General features: G+C 54.7%; 2 protein-coding genes across 6 annotated transcripts in view; both read right to left on the bottom strand.

Annotated features, from left to right (window-relative positions):
- LOC103666644 (migration and invasion inhibitory protein) overlaps nucleotides 1–1,020 on the bottom strand; it is an 11,763-nt gene extending 10,743 nt beyond the window's left edge. The window contains exon 1 of one of the 2 annotated variants that reach the window (XM_040645788.1): nucleotides 946–1,020. The gene's annotated coding sequence lies outside the window, so the exon portion shown is untranslated. The remainder of the gene's footprint in view (nucleotides 1–945) is intronic. The other variant, XM_040645789.1, reaches the window with a different exon arrangement.
- Nucleotides 1,021–8,029: 7,009 nt separating this feature from the next.
- The window catches only part of MFN2 (mitofusin 2), a 28,487-nt gene continuing 16,710 nt past the window's right edge, over nucleotides 8,030–19,806 (bottom strand). For all 4 annotated transcript variants that reach the window (XM_008694714.2, XM_008694715.2, XM_008694716.2 and 1 more), the window contains 11 exons: nucleotides 19,236–19,389; nucleotides 18,930–18,997; nucleotides 18,662–18,783; nucleotides 16,803–16,929; nucleotides 16,291–16,395; nucleotides 15,926–16,028; nucleotides 15,262–15,482; nucleotides 14,268–14,423; nucleotides 12,662–12,858; nucleotides 11,685–11,819; nucleotides 8,030–10,099 (listed from right to left, as the gene is read on the bottom strand). In XM_008694714.2, the coding sequence (XP_008692936.1) occupies nucleotides 10,030–10,099; nucleotides 11,685–11,819; nucleotides 12,662–12,858; nucleotides 14,268–14,423; nucleotides 15,262–15,482; nucleotides 15,926–16,028; nucleotides 16,291–16,395; nucleotides 16,803–16,929; nucleotides 18,662–18,783; nucleotides 18,930–18,997; nucleotides 19,236–19,389 (1,458 nt within the window). In that variant the 3' untranslated portion in view covers nucleotides 8,030–10,029. The remainder of the gene's footprint in view (nucleotides 10,100–11,684; nucleotides 11,820–12,661; nucleotides 12,859–14,267; nucleotides 14,424–15,261; nucleotides 15,483–15,925; nucleotides 16,029–16,290; nucleotides 16,396–16,802; nucleotides 16,930–18,661; nucleotides 18,784–18,929; nucleotides 18,998–19,235; nucleotides 19,390–19,806) is intronic.

The following is a 19,806-nucleotide window of genomic DNA, read 5'->3' as shown; positions in this document are numbered from 1 at the left end:
CGCCCAAAAGGGAACCATCCCCCTTTAACAATCTTAAGTATGAAATTAGTCTAATTAGTAGAACACAATTCGGGCAAGTCTACAAATATAAAGTATTATAACTTGTGAATCCAACCCTGATCAGGCTTCTGAAGGGAAGCTTCCCTCTGTCCTGCCCACCCTTCCATCTTCTGTTTCTTTTTACAAATGAAGAAACCAAAGTTCCGAGGAGTTAACCAACTTGCCCCAGGTCACACCACTAGTAAGTGACAAAGCCAGGATTTGAACCTGAATCTGGCTCCAAGACCCATGGTCACTCCAGCCTCTCCCTTGTAGCAGAGAGGTGCCTGGAATGCCTTCTCCTCCTCCTCTCTCAGCCTTTTGCCCCCAGGGATCCAGGCTCAAAGACACACCGATGCCCCAGAAGGGATTTCTGCAGGCTGGGTAAGGGGTTTCCTAATGCCCTCAGGGATCCAGGCCCAGGCTCCACCCAGAAACTCAGTCTCCCTCACTGTGCACCATGCCGGTTTTAACGCTGGGTCAGGTCAGACCCTACTCTCAGAAAGCCGGCCCGGCCCCCCCACCCGCCCCACCCACACTGGTCACCTGGTGGACCGCCCACACCACGGGCCGAGGCCGAGGGAAGCCAGGCTACATTGGACACTGCCCCCCCCGCCAGCCCCGTCCCCGGGTACAGACGACCCTGGGAGAGCGGGAAGGGTGCAGACGAGGGAGGCAAACAGCCGGACCCGCACGACCCGGGAGTCCCGGCCCCGCCCTCACCTGACCGAAAGACCCGGGGTCAGAGCTTCTCAAAAGAGAAACGGAGGCAGCAAAACTGCCGGTGTGCTCACCCTCCCCCTTTCTTCCCACCGCAGCCTCCGGACGCTCCGCGGGGGCGCATGGGTGGGGGACCTCCCGCCGAGTCCTTCCTCCCCACGCCAATCCCGCCGCTCCCGCACTCACCACCCGCTCCAATCCCGCCGCTCCCGCACTCACCACCCGCAAGCCTGGAAGCCCGGAGTTCCGCCCAGGCCACCCTTCGCTTCGCCGTCTGGGGGCGGGGCCCGATCCGGCCGCCCTAATTGGTCAGATTGCGGGAGGCTCCGGGCGCTCCTGCGAACGTTACTCCGCGTTCTGAAGCGGCAGTTTCAACATTGAGGCGGGACTAACAGCGGGACTCAACAGCTGATTGGTCAACTGCCGAGAAAACGCGCTGGTCGTCGATTGTAGGAATGGGGCGTGCCCCCCGAAAGGCGAGCTCCGATTGGTCAGGACGGGGCCGCCGGCCACGCGGGGTTTGGCGGCGGCAGTTTCAGAATCTGGACCGGAAGCTGCTTCCAAGCCGCAGAATTCCTCTATGGGAGGCCGGGTGGGAGTGGGGTAGTGGGCGGCTGGAGACCCATTCTTTCATACTTTCTCTCCAGTATTTATCGTGCCTACTTTGTACCAAGAGGCACGGTGCTAGGCACTGGGAGGCAGAGAAGAAGGAAGACGGATCCCTGCCTGGAGGAGAGGGAGAGGAAGTTGGGTTAAGCACGAAGACAAATTCCTGTAATCCAGTTCGTATGCGGAGCATGCCGACTGCATTTTACAGAGAAAACCAAAAACGGAGGTCGTACGAGATGAAGTGACTTGACCAGAACATCTTAAAATCAATCAGTGTAATTCAGCAAATTAACAGGAAGGAAAAAAAAGGAGTGAGGGAGGACGGAAAGGAAGGAAAAAAAGGAAAGAAAAGGAGAGCAAGAGGGATAATTTTGGGGTGCTGGACACGCTCTAAAATTGGATTGTGGTGAAGGCTGCACAACTTTGTAAACTTGCTAAGATGATTTAATTTACACTTAAAATGAGTGAATTTTGTGTGTAAATTACACCACAATAAAGCTGTGTTGTCTTTTTTTTTAGTAAGTTCATACCCACCATACAAGCCAGTCATTCTACTCCTAGGCATTTATCCAATGGGGGAACAACTGTCCATACAAAGATTTGCATATGGATGTTCACAGCGGCTGTATTCAAACATAGGTCAACAGATGAATGGAGAAACAAATCATGGTATATCCACACAACAGCTACTACTCAGCAATAAAAATGAATAAGCTGTTGATACACAATATGGAAACATCTCAAGATAATTATGTTGCATGGAATAGAGTATGTACTGTATCTTCCATCTGTATAAAACTTTAGAAAAAGTAAACATCTATAGTGATAGATCAGTGGTGGCTGGGGGGTGTGGAAGAAGGCATGACAAAGGGCCATGAGGGAACCTTGGCGGTGATGGATATGTCCACTACTTGGCTGTGGTGATGGTCTCATGGTGCACACATATGTCTAAACTTAATGTACACTTTAAACTTGTAGTTTATCGTATATAAATTATATCTCCATAAGGGGCGCCTGGCTGGCTCAGTTGGTAGAGCATGTGACCCTTGATCTCAGGGTCATGAGTTCAAGTCCTATGTTGGGCATAGAGCTTACTTTAAGATAAATAAATAAACAAATAAATAAATAAATAAAATCTCGATAAAGCTGTTAAAAACTGTGAAGTGGGGTGCCCGGGTGGCTCAATTGGTTAAATGTCTGCCTTTGGCTCAGGTCATGATCCCAGAGTCCTGGGATCGAGCCCGGCATGGGGCTCCCTGCTCCACAGGGAGCCTTCTTCCTCTCCCTCTGCCTGCTGCTCCTGCTGCTTGTGCTCACTCTCTCTCTCTCTAATAAGTAAATCAACCTTTTTTAAACAATGATGTGAAGCAAGTAAAAGAAACAGATAAGAACTTGGCCTCATTGGGCGCAGTGTGTTTGCCCTAGCTGGAATGGACAGCTGCCACTCCCGTGCCAGCACCCCCTCTCAGGAGTGGCCCTGAGGACAAAGATGAAGGCCAATCCTTCCAGTAGACACAGCTGTGCACTGTGCACTTGGTCACCCACGCATAAAGAGGGATGAACGGTTTGCATGACAGATACACACAACACACCCTGGGTGGTGGCAAAGGATTTGGCTGGGGGCCAGGAGACTGGGGGGGAAGTTGGGAGGATGCAGGCCCAGGAGAACTGGGGAGGGGGTAGGAAGATGAGCCAGTGAGCACCAATGGAGCCCCTCCCATCTGTCAAAGACTGTCCAGGGCAGGGGAGACGGTCGTCAAACAGCTGGAATGGGTGACGTGCTGGTAGACGTCAGCCAGCCTCCCTCCGCATGCCTCCCCAGTGTGGTGATGGTCTCATGGACAGAGAGAGCAGTCACGACGACAGGAGTGAAGTGGCCCGGGCTCCTCTCCCGAAGGCTCCAGGAGGTCCTGCTGCTGCTGAGCACCTGGTCTGCCGACGCAGGACCAAAGCCGAGCCCTCCACACGCCATGTCCAAGGGACCAGCCAGCCACCGGTAGCAGGTGGACGGCATCCGTCCTCCGTTTGCCCTGGAGGGGGGCAATTTGTACTTCCGGAGACTGATGCTAATCCACATACGGTCTCCCCTGCCCGGCCTGCGGGGGGCCCTCCCCCCCATCTGAGGGCTTTAGAATCCCTGATGTAGTCACATGGTACACACATCGCCTCACACCTAGGGACCTGTTTTTCAGCAAAATGTGGAACAACGGGCATCTGACCAAAAGCTCCACTGATCTTTCCAGGAACCCCAACACCCAAGTGGCACAGCCTAGAAAGATCAAGCTCGGGGACCATACCTCACAGCTCTGCTTGCCAAGTACTAAGACAGGCCACCGTGTCCTCTGCGGCTAGAGTATTCGGGAACAGGAAGCAGAGGGTGTAAGTAGAGGCCCCTGCCTCCATCACTCCAGTGACCCACTTGTGGAGTTCATGTTTCCTGTGCCTGGGGGCAGGAAGCTTCTGCTGAGGGACACGATAGGGTCCCATCGAACTTGAAGATGGGGCCATCCCCTGGTGGCTGGGCCCGTCCAGCTGGCGGACCAGCGGGCAGAGTCGCTGTGCTGCTGGGAATGAGATTCTGATTCCCGTGAGGAGCCAGGGCTGCTGCTACATGGTGGGACAGGGGAGTGTCGGGAACCCCCTCGGGTGTCTGTCTCTTGGTGTCCACACCCACTGGTAACTGCAAGTGGCGGTCGTGGCAGTCACGGTCCAAGCAGGACCAGATGGCCAAGGCTCCTCGGGACGAAGTCTGGCTCACCCCCGCAGGAACCAGAGCAGCAGCGGCAGAGACTAGGACAAGGGCAGTCTAGAACGGGGCTGGACGAGGGACTAGCCGTGCCAGCAGGGCCTGTGGCTCGGGCCACTAGTCCTCGGAGGCAGAGACTGTGCTGGCTACAGCCTCTTCGGGCTCTGTTGGGTCAGACTTAGACCTCCCCTCCTGGGGAAGAAGGGAGGGAAGGCAAGCGCGGCTCCGAGTAATCTGAGGAGGAGACTTTTCTACCTAAACTCTCTGCCCCCTTCGGACCCTCCCGGCCCCACCTGCTTGTTGCTCCAGCTCCGCCTGGGCTGAGTGCTTTGGGCAAACACAAGCTGCCCACGCCACACCCCAGCCCACGCCCAGGCCCCTCACCTCCACCACCCACCACGGACCCCAGTTTGGTGCCCCAGCATTCATATATGCAACCCAGAAATACAGAGTCAGAGCCCCAAGGGGCAAATCTTCAACCGGTGGGAAGAGAGAAATAGTGGGTAATTCTTTCCCCTCCCTGTCCACCAGGGAAAGGTAGATTTGCCTGCATGGCTTCTCCAGGCCACAGTGTTACTCTGCGGGCTTGTCTAACAGCAGCCAGCTCTATAATGTATCCTTCTGCGAGCTCTCCCTCCCTCCAACTTCTCTCTTCCTCCCTCCCTCCCTCCCCGCTCCTCTCTGGGGCTGTTCTGCAGAAATAAAATGACAGTGTGTGAGCCCTCTGCTTGAGGCTCTGCTTTCTGGGGAACGCTCGCCAAGGCACCATCCTCGTGCCGATTCCCAAACGTGTATCTCTGGGCCCGACTCCACTTGAGCTCCACGTTCTCGCACCCAGCTACAGAAGAGGGGCCTTACGTTTAACACGTCCCAAACGGACTCCTGATTTCCCCCTGCTCCACTGAAGCCCTCCCCCTCCTACCATGTGCCCAGGACCTTGAGTCATCCATGACTCATCCAGTCTGTCAACACGGTACATCATTTCTATCTTTATTTATTTTTTTTTAAGGTTTATCTATTTATGAGAGAGAGAGAGAGAACCCCAAGCAGACTCTGCCCAACGCAGGGCTTGATCCCACGACCCCGAGACCACGACCTGAGCCGAAACCAAAAATCAGATGTTCAACCGAGTCACCCAGGCACCCCCATTTCAATCTTTAAAAGGACTCCAGAACCTGACTGCTTTTCACCACCTCAACCGCAGCCGCCCGGCCGCAGGGACCATCCTCTCCTCCTTGGAACACTGGTCACCTTCTGACTGCTCCCCCTGCTTCCATCCTTCCTCAACATGTTGTCTACACAGCAGCCTGGGACCCCCTTAAGATGGAAGTCAGTTTATGGGACTCCTCTGCTCGAGGCTCTCCAATTGCATCTACCTCACTCAGAGTAAAGCCGAAGTCCTTACCTGTGAGATCCCAACCTGCTTCCAGTTCCTTTTCATACCGTGTCTCCTACTCCTCTGCCCCTCCCTCACTCTGCTCCAGCCACACAAGTCTCATTGTGCTCCTTAAAGATACTGGGCTGCTCGTAACCATATTCCATCTGCTGGTCCCTCCGTCTAGAATGCACTGCCCTAGATAGCCACAGGGTTTCATTGCCCACTGTCTTCCTTCAAATGTTGTCTTCTCAGAAGGCCTACCCCAACCACACTGTTGTTACACCCTCCCCAAACTTTCCCTGCCTCATTTTCCCCCATAGTCCTTATCTGCTGATATGTCTTTCACTCAGCTGGTTTTGCCTGTAGTCCGCCTCCCTCCACTAGCATACCAGTTCTAGAAAGACAGAGATTTTTACCCACCTTACTCACTGCTGTTAGCTCTCATGCTTAGCACCGTGCTCGTTAGCACATAGTAGGCACCCAAATATTTCGATAAATTCATGAACTTCCTCTTTTGCACAGAGGCAAATAGATCACCGAATTTCTAAGATTTGGGTCCATGCATATAAATGTCTGACACGTGCTCTCATTAAAAGCTGGCTGTTCTAATCTCAAGCCTGAGAGTCTGACTCAGAGCCAGAAATCCCTGTCCTGGAGGACAGAGTGAATTTAGCTGACGTCTGTGAGGAAGGCCCAACCTTGGAAGATGGTAGATTCTGGCCACATACTTTGTGATTAAATAGGGATACTGTTACTGGAAAACCAAAATTCCCACCTCTTGGATTCCCCAGAACTCTCAGTGGGTGGATGAGGCCGGCTGAGCAACCACAGGCATTTGGTCTTGACTGGGGATAGAGAACTAGGCGGTGTTCAGTGAGGAACAGGGTTTAGAACACCTTTTTCCAAACACGGGTCGTCATCTAGGAGTACCTGGTGAGCAATTTAGTGGGTTGCATGTAGCAGCGGAAGAGAAAATACGTGTGTATCACAGAAAAAGGGCACTGATTGGCTTTGAATTTTTGGTCTCACCTACACATATACACGTGTGCGCTTGTTCATCGTGTATTTCTAATAGTGGGGAAAAGAAAGAAAGAAAAGAAAAGAGAAAGAAAAAAGAAAAGAAAGAAAAGAAAAGAAAGAAAGAAAGAAAAAGAGAGAAAAGTATGTTTGAAAGCCACTGGGCTTTGGGAAATTAAGACTTGGGCTCCAATCCAGGACCTATCAGCCCTCCAGCTGCTGAGATTTGAACATCTGAAAGCCCCTGGTCCCATGCCTACTCTTAGGAAGTTTCCAGTAGCATTTCGTTCTGGCCCCCAACCCTGGAGGGCTGATAGTATGTGGACTCTGTTATCAGGACAGGATTCATTAATTCAGCAAGTATCAATACTGAGTTCTGATTTCTGTGCCAGGCACTGGACTAGATGCTTGGCACGTATCAATAAGCAAACCAGACAAAAATCTCAGGACTTGCAGAGCTAGTGCTCTAGCAGGTGGACACCGAACGAACAGTATTACGTGCTGGAGGACGGCGACCAGGAAACCATGGCTATTCCACAGGCTGCAGGGCGACAGTCCTCAGAAGTGCCAGGGAACAGGGAAGAAAAGAGGGAGCCTGAGTAGGGTGGTCTGGGTAGGCCCAGACAATGAGGTAACATCTCAGCAGGCGTGGAGGGAAAAGAATTAGCTGTGACGTCTGGAGGAACAGGCAGAGGGTCAGCCAGGGCCAAGACTTACGGAGGTTATGTGCTGAGCAGTTTCCAACAGCAAGGAACCATGTGGCCAAAGCAGAGGGCGCCAGGGAGTGAGGGGCGGTGCGAGGCAGCGCACACCTGCAAGGGCCACCGCCAGGATGTGGGCCCGTTCTGGGAGGGACAGGAGCCAGGGCAGAAGAGTAACATGAGCAGATCTCTATTTCAAATCTATGGCGAGCTCACTCTGGCTGCTTGCTGCCTAGAAACAAGCAGCTGGGGGCAAAGGCAGGAGGGACATGCGAGGTGGCAGTGACCGGGGCCAGAGCAGGGGCTGTGATGGACCGGGGAAAGTGGTCCGGGTACAGAGGTTATTCTGAAGACGGAAGCAAGTGCCACCGGAGTCCAGGATGACACCCCTAGTCTGTGGCCTGGGCATCGGAAGGACCACGGTGCAGGGGGTGCGGGCACCAGAGCCCGGGTCCCAGGTGTGGGGGGCCGGGGAGGCTGACTAGTCACTGCTGAAGGAAGGCCCTTCCAAAAACAAGAAAGCTCACAGCCAAGTTCTCAGAAGGCAAACTAGGGTGGGCCAGTCTGAGTCATTACTTTTTAAGTGAAAAACGAATGGCTTGGAGTTACAGTGAAATCTGTAAAGACATCACTCTAGATTTCCTGGTTCTTAAAGATCAGTTACGCCTTTTGTTCTCAGAGTATCAGAGTCCTTCCAAGAGCAAGAGGAACCCATAGGCAGATTACAGTTGGAACTTCCCCTGAACAAAGTTAAGGTCATTTCAAAATACAGCCTGCAGACGCGGTTTGCCTAAGAACAGTAAACTGAGCTCCCACAAAGTGTTTCCAACTAGGTTTTATTTTAGTGCCGATATTATTAGCAATGATACAGGAATAATTCAGGCAAATAGATCACCTTAAATACAGCAGAGAAAAAACTCACTGTGTCAAGCACGTCTCACACTCCAGCAAATGAACATAAAACCAGAGAACAAAGTTAGCAGCATTAAATTAAAGTGCTTTTTGCCACACTTCTGTCAGAGTCTTTCCTTCCGCGGGATAAATTTAATTTTACTTACTGTATAAGAAACTCAAAATTCCATTCATTGCCCAGGGGCTACATTCAAAAAAATTCATGTTTAGTTATTAAATAATTTCTTTTCCCCCCAAAAGCACAAAATTCACTGGAATCGTGTGACACTGATTTCTCCTGACACACTGTGAAAGGACCACCATCTAGGCCTGGCAAAAAGCTCAGAACGTCCTCCTGCCGTGCAGCGGTCTAGGCAAGGTCCGCCACTTGGTGCCACACAGCAGGCGCGCTAAAGGTCTGAAAGACCAGCGGGCACCTGGACAGGATGCCACCCGCACGCCCACCCACCAGTGAGCACAGGCCACCAACTCATTTCCCGGAAGCTGGAGGGCGGGCGGGGGGGGACAGGGGGGGTTCAAGAGGACAAGCCCCACCTCTCTGCCTGAGCCCCACCTCTTTCTGGGAGAGAGGACCTGCTGGTTTCTAGGAAGTTCTCTGACCTGAACTGCAAAGGCTGCTTGCCCCAGTTCACAGCTTGAAGACAGGAACCCGTCCCCACTTCAACCAGAAACAATCCCAAACTCAATAGGAAACATTTCTCCAAGTCAACACGAGGCCAGGTGAGGGTCAGTAAGAGGCTCTGGGGATCAGGGAGGATGGGAGGACTGGAGGACGGCTGCAGGGTCTCCCGCAGGCTCACTGGCACAGGAGACAGTCCAGAGGACCGGTGGCCAAGGGCAGCCTGGGCCAAGGAAGGAGTGGGAGCGCTTCTTAAGGAACCTAACAGGGATGCAATCAAGCTAACAGAGTGGGCTCTCAGACCCTGTGAGCCCCTCACAGGGTAAGGTCAAACAGAAGGCCCTGTTTTCCGTGGACTCCACATTCTCCAGCCCCCTCCCTCTCCCATCTTTCCTTCGGCTACGTCCTTGAACACTCTGGACCAAACCACCTCTGACCAACAATAAAACCAGACTACACGGGCTAAGGACCCAAACCAGAACAAGGGACACAGTGAAGAGGAGGGAGGCCAAGCCCCTCCCCATCATGGAACCAGCTACCTGCTCTCTCCACACAGCCCCTCCCCTCGGCCACTCTGACTCCAGTCACTTCTGCAACATCTTTCCCACCCCCCATGGCACCAGGCCTGCCTCAGCCTACTACCCAAGGCAAGCCCCACCTCCAAGATGTGTCTGAAATGCTCTGCTGAAGGAGAGAAGCACACAAGCTGAAGGGCCAAACTTGACACACACACAGGGAACAGCCCTTCTGGGACGGACTCGGCCTTTCTGGAACATGTTCCAATGCAACCTGGGAAGAAAACTCAACCCTCCCTAAGACAGCCTTTCTCTGCAGGGGTGCTGGAGTGCGTGGCAGGCGGGTACGCTCGGGTCGGTGTTAGTGTTGGCCAGAGAAGGGGGTCTGCCTGGTACCCTTAGAGGCTCCAACCAGGCATTCTGCAGTGCGGGCAGATCCCAAGACCTTGTCAAGCACTCAAATGAGTCTCAGTCAAGTGCACCTGACAAAGCAAAGACTCGACTCCTTGGTACCATGCTGTCCACAGTCGTCATTAAAAAAGTCTCCTTTATGGGTATGAGCCAGATCTTCCTGCAACAACAGGCAAAGGGGGAGGAAAAAAAAAAACCTAGCGATTAAGGGCTCAAAATGGTATGAGACGGGGGGTGGGGTGGGTGCGCTTTCGCTCTCACGGTGGCAGCCACGGGCAGGAGCTGCACGTCGCTCCAGTGGGAGGCCCACACGGCTGGCGGCACTGCCCTTCTCCACGCGGGCTCTGGCTCGCGGCGGCCCACTATCTGCTGGGCTGCAGGTACTGGTGCGTGAACATGTTGAGCTCGCTGTCCAACCAACCGGCTTTATTCCTGCGGAGAAAGGAATTTTGCAACACTCAGCGCTGATCACAGGCGATAGAGTGACAGGCCAAGCGTGCTATGCTAAGGACGCTTGACGTGTAGCCTCGTTTACTCCTCTGATCACCCCCGCTGCAAAGAAAAGGAAAAGAGGCCCAAAGAGGTTACGTAACTTCCTAGAGTCACACTGTCACGGTGGAGCCAAAAGTCAGGCTTTCCTGACGCTCAAGCCCTATGCTGGCTTCCCCTGACCACAGGCAAGTCCCCGAACTGTCCGGAACTCAGTTTTCCTGCCCATCGGTGAGGGGTTGGGCTGCTGGATACGCAGCCCTTACAGGTACCCCCTGTCCCCGTTGGTGACGAGCAGCAGAGGGAGCAGACACCCTCCACCACACACGCCCCCACCACCACCTCCGTGAGACATCCCATGTGTCCCTAGAGAAGGCCTGAGCCAGGCTGGTGGGCGGGGAGGGCACATCTGCACCGTCAGGGAGGGAAAGTCCACTAGTCGCCAAGGGGGCTGGCGCTGACGTCACCAGCGGGGGCAGGAAGCACAGGGTACCCGTGTGCTGATGTTATCTTGGGCTGAGCGGGCCGAGGACCTTTGCACAGCACTTTTCGGTTCAGCTCTGTGGCTCCGTCGTGAAATTCTGCTCCGTTTTACAAATGAAAACACGGAGAAAGCTCCGTGACCGGCCCGAACACGAGCGCCGGGGCCAGAACCCAGGCCTCCTGCTCCTCAGAGGCATCTCTCCAGCAAAGCACGGACAGAAGCTCTTTCAACAGGGACCCCACCTGGGTCTGGGTGCCAGCGTGGGCCCTGCCAGTCACCAGCTGCCTACCCAGCTCTCCTGTGGGTAAAAATGCTGACCTACCCCCTTCCCCGAGCTTAGAGAGAAATGGAGTAAAGCGTCTGGCAGGTCTAGCCCCGAGTCCCCAGCACACAGTAGACAATGAAAGATAATCGACGTGCAGACTGTCACAGACCGTTGGGACGGCGCATGCCTGGAATCTTCTACTCGTGGCCTGACCATCTCCTATGGGGCCCCAGACAAATGTACTTAACTTCTGGAGGCCCCAATTTTCCCTTTTAGAAAAAGGACACGGGGGGCGCCTGGGTGGCTCAGTCGTTAAGTGTCTGCCTTTGGCTCAGGGCATGATCCCAGCGTTCTGGGATCGAGCCCCACATCAGGCTCCTCCGCTGGGAGCCTGCTTCTTCCTCTCCCACTCCCCCTGCTTGTGTTCTCTCTCTCACTGGCTGTCTCTCTCTGTCAAATAAATAAATGAAATCTTTAAAAAAAGAAAAAGGACATGGGTCACACGAGCCTGGAGGGATGCCAGCCATGTGCGGCTAAGGAGGAGGGGCCCGTGAGCTAGACTTCACGGAACCATACGGCTCGGTTCCTCCACTGCCACCACAGTCCCGACTGCAAGCGTCTGAAGGGCGGAGACCCTATGTCTCGAACCTCCAGCGGCGTGCCATCTAACCTCTCACAGACACGCGAGGTTCGCGTCCATGCACAAGACGCAGACGCGCCCACAGCGCCTGGGCCACGCACCGGAGCCCACCTCCTCTGGCCACCCCCGCCGACCTCACCTGAGCAGTTTGGCTTTGCTCTGAAGTGAATTGAGAACCTCAATTTTCTTGTTCATGGCGGCAATTTCCTGCTCCAGGTTCTCCCGGGTGACATCGACTTGCTGGCACAGATGAGCAAAGGTCCCAGACAGCTCCCTGGGCGGGGGAGAGAGTCAGGATCGACTGGGCCGCGAGGCTGTTCTGCAGAACACCGTCGCTGGCTAAATCCCACCGAGCGCAGGGCAGTCCGTGTGTCAGCCGTTGGCAGCTCTGCCCTGCGCCACCCCAGTGTGGCGGAATCCTCCCCGCCCCCCGCCGAGACCGTGGACGTCACAGCCACCCCCCACTCAGCATCACCACAGGGAGAAAGCCAGGAGCACCCTGGCTGGGGCACGACAGGCCACGATTCAGATGCCAGCTCTGCTGCTAATCACCCAGTGGCAGGGGAAAGGGACGACTCTTCCAGTCTCAGTTTCCCCATTTGGAAAGAAAAGATGCCAAAAAAAACGTCTACTTCAAAGGTTCACAGAGAAAATGAAAAATTAGGTGCCAAGTGCCTAGCAAGGGGCCTGCCACGCAGCAATGTAAGGCAGGCAGGCCAGCACCCCCATCCAGCAGCCAGGCCAGCCAGCCAGCCCCGGCTGCCCAAAGCAATGCCAGAAAGACAGACCTATGGCTTAGCATTTTAAAGCCCTGCGTATAAACCAAGCCCTTCAGGGCAACCTTTAATAAAAGCTACAAATAACGTCCCTTGTCTTCCCATAACCTCCTTCCTTAAGGGAACAGAGGCCTACTTGGTCCCAGTCCAGGACATAAGGTGTCCCTGGAAAGACCCCTCTCCCCGTCCCTGGTCTCAAAGCCGACACTGCACAACTGAAGGCCACCGGCAGACGGTGCTCAGGACCCAGTGGTTTCCAGGCCAGGGCCAAAGGGAAGCTAGAGGAAGTCCTGAACCACAGGAGCCGGCAGTGGCCCCTCGGCGCGGGCGGGCCACTCACTGCTGGACTTGGTGGCTGCAGTTGGAGCCGGTATAGCTGATGATGAGCTGCAGCTTCTCGCTGGCGTACTCTACAAACTGGCGCTTGAAGGCCCTCTCCTTGGCCTTGGTGGTCCAGGTCAGACGCTCGTAGACATACAGGAGGCCATAGAGCCCAAAAGACAGGGCGATGAGCCGCCAGCCCACAGCCTTCCACACCTGCAGAGGCACAGTGATGAGCCGCAGCAGACTCTCTGCCATCCCACTGCCCACCCTCTCGGCTGTCACCGCCCGGACTTGCCCAAGGGTCCCAGTTCAGAAACAAGGGTCACTTAGTGTTGGCCATGTGACGTAACTCGTGCAAAGAAGGTTGGGGGGGGGGACAGGGCGTAGGGAAGGTGGTGTTAGACCAGAAGCATAGACCCAGACACTCAGAATTCTTCAAGATGACATGGGCATGCTCTAACGTGACAGTCCCCTCCAGTGGCACTGACAAGTAGAATTCTGCATTTCGTTCCTCGGTGGGTGGCTTCCGTGGGTCTGTTGTAATACTGTGGTTCAAGGCGGTGTGGTTATGGTCAAAGAGCACTGGTCATGGAGCCAGAAATCAAGGCTTCAGTGCTGCCTGCCTGCCTGCCACTTGGGCAAGTTTCTTTACACTCATTCTTCCCAATAGAGGCATAATGGCCTCCAATCAACTCACAGGGTTGTTCGGGAGAAAAAAGGGGTATTTCAGAGGGTCACATGACCATCAAGTATCAGCGTCTGAGCTAGTGACCCTCTGCCAGGTCATCGTCTATGAATAAAGCAGCACAGCACACACCAACTGCAGAGAGGGATGGCAAGGGGCCTCAATCTGTGCCCTCCCAGCCCTCCACGCCGAGTACGACTCTGAGTACGACTCCTGGCAGTTTTGTTACCGTCACATGTGTGACGCCCGTATAGCTCAGAAGACCATGGCCGAGAAAGCAAGGCTGCATTGTTAGGAAAACTCAACATATTACCTATTCTGGCTGCAGCTTGTCTTGGGTCAGGATGTGGGGAGCACCCCAGCTATCAAGAAGGCAGCCTGTGATCTCAGGCCTTGGGGTGGAAAGGAAGGGCAAAAAAACCAGGAGATAGACAGACAAGGGTTCAAGGCTCGGCCTGGGCTCTTTTGTCTTAAACCCTTGCAGGTTTTGCTCTCGGCTTCCTCACCTATGAGAAGCTCCTGGCCACACCCACCTATCTAGAACCCAGCTTTGTCCATTTCTCAGGTCTCTTCCCTGCCCATCATATAGCATGGGCTCCATCGGGGACAAACATGGCCTTGAGATCAGAGTTCTGATCCTAACTCTGTCTTTGGCAAGCCAATGAGACGTTCCTCCTCTCTAAGACAGGACTGGTGTTGTCTAAACCTCGTTGTTAGTGGAATGAGACTTAAAGAAGTCAAGGAAAACACACTGAAGCTTAGGCTCAGGCTGTGCACAGTTCCCCATGAGACCACTGTGAACAGTCGCTGGTGGCCATGAAACCACCGCCGTGCCCACTGTGACGCACAGGGCCAACACAGGGACCCCCATCAGGACTGTGCCCCTCAGCCCCCGCCCGCCTGCCCCCAGCCTTCCCGGGCAGGGCTTGTCACTGACCACGCCTCCAACAACGAGAATGCCCATGGAGGTCCTGGACGTCAGGGAGGCTAGGCCGGTGACCATGGAAACCATGAGCTCTTCTTGGGTGAGGGAGCCCTGCGGCAGTGGGGGCATGCTGGGGTTGGCTGGCGTCAGAGGGACAGGGCGCTGCACCTGAAGAGAAACAACCAAGAGGGTAAGAAGGGTGTTGCAAGTCTCTCATTCAACAGAACGCTTGGTGAGCCTCAGGGCCTGGAGGCTGGGAACAGCGACGCAGCGTGGCTCTGCGGTTTCCAAAAGGAAAAAAAACCAAGTAAGCTTTGCATGCAGCCAGGAAGAATTTAGCCTTCGTAACAGACATGCCACCCCAAGGGCAGCCCTGGGGGACCCCACAAAATGTGAGCACTGGCCTTCCCGCCAAGTGTGGGATGGGCACCGGGAACAGTACACACGATAATTCAAGTGGTATGGACAGGAATGGTTTAAAATCTGAATTGGGAAATGGTGCCACATGGGCACACTTAAATCTTCTATATTTAATAGTCACACACTTATTTTAACACATATTAGAGAAAGGGGTGCCTGGGTGGCTCAGTCGTTAAGCATCTGCCTTCGGCTCAGGGCATGATCCCGGAGTCCTGGGATCAAGCCCCCCCATCAGGCTCCTCCGCTGGGAGCCTGCTTCTTCCTCTCCCACTCCCCCTGCCTGTGTTCCCTCTCTTGCTGGCTGTCTCTATCTCTGTCAAATGAATAAATAAAATCTAAAAAAAAAAAACACAAAAAAACATATATTAGAGAAAAAACTTCAGCTCACATTTTCAATTTCACAACCATCGGTGCTTAGGCTAAGACCTGACTGATCTGCGGTAAAACCTGGAACCGCAGCGCGCTGTGGGGCAGCAGAGGCGCCACGGCCGTTACCACAGGAAAGCCCTGTCCGAACCAGCCCTGTGTCTGCAGGCAGGTGCAGACGGGCCTCCAGTGAGGCCCGAGGGGGAGGGACGCTGCTTGCCTGGTCATTGTAGCCCATCAAGGCCCGGCGGCTGTTCTTAGGGCCCAAGAACCTATTCACCAGCATGGTCCACCCGAGAGAAAAATGGAACTCGATGTCCTCCTGGAAGTCAGCACACAGCTTGTCACAGTTCAGGTCATAGCTGAGGGAGAAGCACTGCCGAGGGACCAGCATGTCTATCTGACTCCGCACGGACGCAGGAAGGAGGGGTTTCAAACCATCTGTAGGGAGCAGAAATGAGAAGGCCCATCAGCTCGGCCCAGTGCCACACCAGTGCCCAGCCTTGGAACGGAGGCCACTCCGGCCACCGCCGAGGCTGCTGACGGTTCCTGGCAGGAGCGGGCCCATAGGGCTGCAAGTGCCTCCCTCAGACAGACAGGACAGCGCTCCCCAGGGCTCTGTGCACCGAGGCCCTAGACCTACTGACCTTTATGCCCCGTGTGACTCTCAGGACAGCCCAGGCCCTCAGCCTGGGACGGTCCCATGGGGTCACCCAAGACGGCTCCTGGAGCGTGTGTGCAATGAAAGCACAACAGCCCCCAAGAACCTGAGGGTCTGGAACTAACTCAGCATCAAAGGGGACAGACGAGGAAAGGCCGTTATTTCTGCGGACGGGCCTCCAAAGCGGACCTCCGGGCAGCGCAAAGCCGTCCGCAGCACTGACCTATCATGTCCTGCTGCATGGTCTGCAGGGAGCTGGTGATGGCGGTGGAGCAGCGGTCGGACATGTTCCGGCCCAGTCCCTCCTCTATGTGGCGGTGCAGCTCCTGCAAGCAGAAGGGAGAGGTGAAGAGCAGCAGAGGCAGCACGACTGTCGGGAGCCTTCCGGGGAGGGAAAAACCTGAGGCTGGTCAGCCCGTACCCGCAGGTGACTGCGGAATGCTGAGTGAAGCCTGGGTCCTGTCCCCCACGCTGAGGGGCCCGGACCCAGACCAGCAGGGGCTGAATCACTGTCCTGCGGGGCTACGAGTCCACCGTAGCCAAAAGGGACGGAGGTGAGTGCAGAACACCTGCCGCTTGACGACTCACGTTCTTGTAGACCTTGAGAACCACTGGGGAAGGGTGGAAATCCATCTGGTATTCGTCCACCAGCACGGAGAGGCGCCTGATCTCTTCCGCCATCGCGGTGGACACCTGCGGGACAACGAGGCACACCGTGAGGCACGGAGGGCGAGCACAGCTCCATCCTGCAGCGTCTCTCACAGACCGCACAAGCTCCCCTGCGAGCCAGCAGGCTCCTCAGCTCACTTAAGCAGGAAAGCTTCTGAGGGAGAAGTGATGTTACAGGCGGGCGAGCGAACGCTCATCGGAGATGTGGAGGGGAGGCCAGGAGGACGGGGACTGGCCCAGGGTCACAGAGCAGACCAGGGAGTCCCAGGGGGGTAGGGGGGTGGGTACTGTGCACTTAAGTCAGGGCCACAACTTCCTTTGGACGGCTGAGAAACCCCCAGGATGAGGACGTGCACTCTTTCACCTTCCCAGCACTCCGGATGCCACTTGGGGTCCAGATCTCCCCGGAGTGCTTCCTCCCCGCTCCTTACCTGCCTCTCGACCTCCTCCGTGATCTGCTTAATCCGAAGCTTGTAGTCCTGCGCCAGGAGCTCCAGCTGCTTGTCAATAAACCTCAGCCGCTCCTGTCGCTCTTCCCGCGTTTCCAGGCAGTAAACCCTGAAAGAGCGCACGCTGGTTTCAAGAGTGGGTCCCTGCACAGGCCAGCGAAGAAGCAAGGGGATGCCGGGAAGCTTGCGTGTGCTCCAGCAGCGGCCCCGCAGTCTCACGCGCACGCCTGGAGACATGCTTTCCCCCCTCCCAGATGCCAGCCACGTGCTCTTAGGTCCGCCACCTCGGAAGAGGCGCTGTCAGGGGGCTTAGGACAAGTTCTGCCCATTCGCAGACGAAATAGAAGCTCAGCCTCACTAGTCACCGGGCCGACGCTATTAAACAGGTTCTACTCTAGGCAGGCCGAGGCCTGACAAAAATCAGCAAGTCTCAAGTGCTGCCGAGGCCGGGGAGAGCCGAGTCCCAGCAACACGCTTCCGGTGGGACTGGGGGCACGTTCAGATGCTTCAGAGAGCGGCAAAGGAAAACAGGGCAAACTGAAAACGCACACACACCCGAGACGGAACAGCGCCACCTCCCAGATTCTCCCAACTGTGCACAAGGGGACACGCGAACCGGTGTCCCCTGCAGCAGGGTTTGCACCAGGAAAATAACGCACCCTAAAAATCAGCCCACAGGAGGGGCGCCTGGCTCAGTTGGGGGGGCGTCCCATGCCTGATCTCAGGGTTGTGCGTTCGAGCCCCACGCTGGGGACAGAGATCACTTAAATAAATAGTCACTTAAAAAAATCCACGGGAAGGGGAGCTATATCCCCAAGGGAATAGTCTATGGCAGTTTATAGTCACAAACTCCAACCCGAAGTTATCGACAGGGTAGGGGGCAAAACCAGGGCTGAGCAGAAAGACAGACAAGGTGCACTGACACGGACAGTCCCGCTACCACGCGTCCGTATTTAAGGCACAGACAAAGCAACATTACAGATTCTTCAGGATCTATGCGAAGGTACTTTTTAAATGGATGACAGCTACACACCAAAGTCATGGGTGTGGCTGCATCTGAGGAACGGGTAGGATGACAGCGGGTCAGGGACTGAAGAATCAAAGGGTACTTAATGGGGTTTTTTGTTTTATTTCAACTTTAAGATACCGTAAAGCAAATGCCGAAGGAAGCAAGATGTTTTTATATTATTCTCTGTATTTTCCTACGTGTAAATTTCTACAAAAAAAAACGTCGTTTTTAAAAAACGTGTCCTGGGCAGGATGCCTGGGTGGCTCAGTCGGTTGAGCGTCTGACTCTAGATTTCAGCTCAGGTCATGGTCTCTGGGTCCTGAGATTGAGCCCCAAGTTAGGCTCTGCCCTCTGCCGGAAGTCTGCCCCTCCCCACCCAAACAAATAAATATTAAAAAGAAGAAGAAGAAGAAGAAAAATACCCTGGGGGGGTGCTTGGCAGGCTCAGTTGGTGGAACATGCAACTCTTATTCTCGGGGTTATGAGTTCAAGCCCCACATTGGGTGTAGAGATTACTTAAAATAAAATAAAATCTTAAAAAAAAGTTAAAAATGTCCTGCTTCAAGCTCTGAGAAACACTGCAGTGCTCAGTGTGGTACTAGGCCAAGGCCTCCAACATGGGCTTGTGGGGCCGCATTTCAGGGGACCACCATACAGACCACAGAGGACAACCAGATACCCAACGGCCGTCCTCACCAGGCTACTCCACGTGGATCTAACTGGGCCTCGTGGCAGCCCAGAGACTCAGTTCTGCCACCACGTCTGTGGGGGCAGGTGGAGGTGATCATTTCCCAGCACTGCCCTCTGCGGGCACGCGGTCTTGGGTTCTTACCGCTGCTCCTGTGCCGCAATGTGCAGGGAATCCATGATGAGACGAACGGCTTCTGCAATCTGCTTGGCGCGGACTGTGTGCTGCTCAAATTTGGTCTTCACTGCAGACTGGGAGATGCACTCCTAGAACAGACAAGAGGTGCTGAGCGAGGCAGAGGCCACTAGGGTCCACCAGCCACGGGCCAGGCTCTGGCATTCACTGCCAGGGACATGGCTGGTGGGTGTTAGAAAGGCACAGAACAACCACATACTGGAATCAAAGGGCTCACCTCAAATCTCCTTTCAAAATTCTGAAACTCAAACATCCTCACTTGAAAGCCTTCTGCAAGAGCGCCCCCTAGGAGAATTGCACCACGTGAGTTGGGAAATAACTGCGCAGCAGAGGAAAACGGTGAAATCCCCCAAAGCCAATCTGACCGGGCACTGGGCTTAAAACACCGGCAGAGAAGCGAAGAGCTTCTCACTCATGGCTCTTCTTAGCATCTCATTCTTAGAACTATCTTCTACCAGCTGACTTAGCATAAACCAACTGTCTCAAACATCAGGGAAAAGGAAGAAGTCTGTTCCATCGTCACCTCCTTCAGGCATGCCCTGGGCCTTCTGGATCCTGGCATTGAGCACCTCCTTGGCAGACACGAAGAAGATGCGGTCTCCAGCCTGGCCTCGATCCACCACGTCCAGCTCATCCACCAGGAAGCTGGTACAACGTTCCATGTGCTGCCGCCGCACCTGAAGCCCAAGCAGATGGGTGTGACCGGTGGGGTGCCGGTGGGCCCCTCCTGATGGAGCCCACAGCCCCAACTGCCTCTCTTCTCAAGAACAGGTCATATAATAAAGTCACATGGTTCAGTATCCCAAAGGTGCAAACACGCACACACACACACACACGAACTCATCTCCCACCATCCCTGTTCTCCAGCCACCGATCTCCCCAAAACCAACACAATGGGGGTTTCTTGGGGTATAGGTTGCCACAGCTGTTTTATGCACATACAAGCAGAAATGCTTAAACATGTGGAACGCCTGGGTGGCTCAGTCGGTTAAGCATCCAACTCTGGATTTCAGCTCAGCTCATGATCTCAGGGTCCTGAGATCAAGCCCTGCGTCAGGCTCCGCATTCAGCATGGAGTCTGCTTGGGATTCTCC

The sequence above is a fragment of the Ursus maritimus genome, unplaced genomic scaffold (genome assembly GCF_017311325.1).
Source record: "Ursus maritimus isolate PB19 unplaced genomic scaffold, ASM1731132v1 scaffold_32, whole genome shotgun sequence".
Taxonomy (NCBI): domain Eukaryota; kingdom Metazoa; phylum Chordata; class Mammalia; order Carnivora; family Ursidae; genus Ursus; species Ursus maritimus.
The sequence above is the reverse complement of the archived record's forward strand: the minus strand, read 5'-3'. Positions and strand labels throughout refer to the sequence as shown.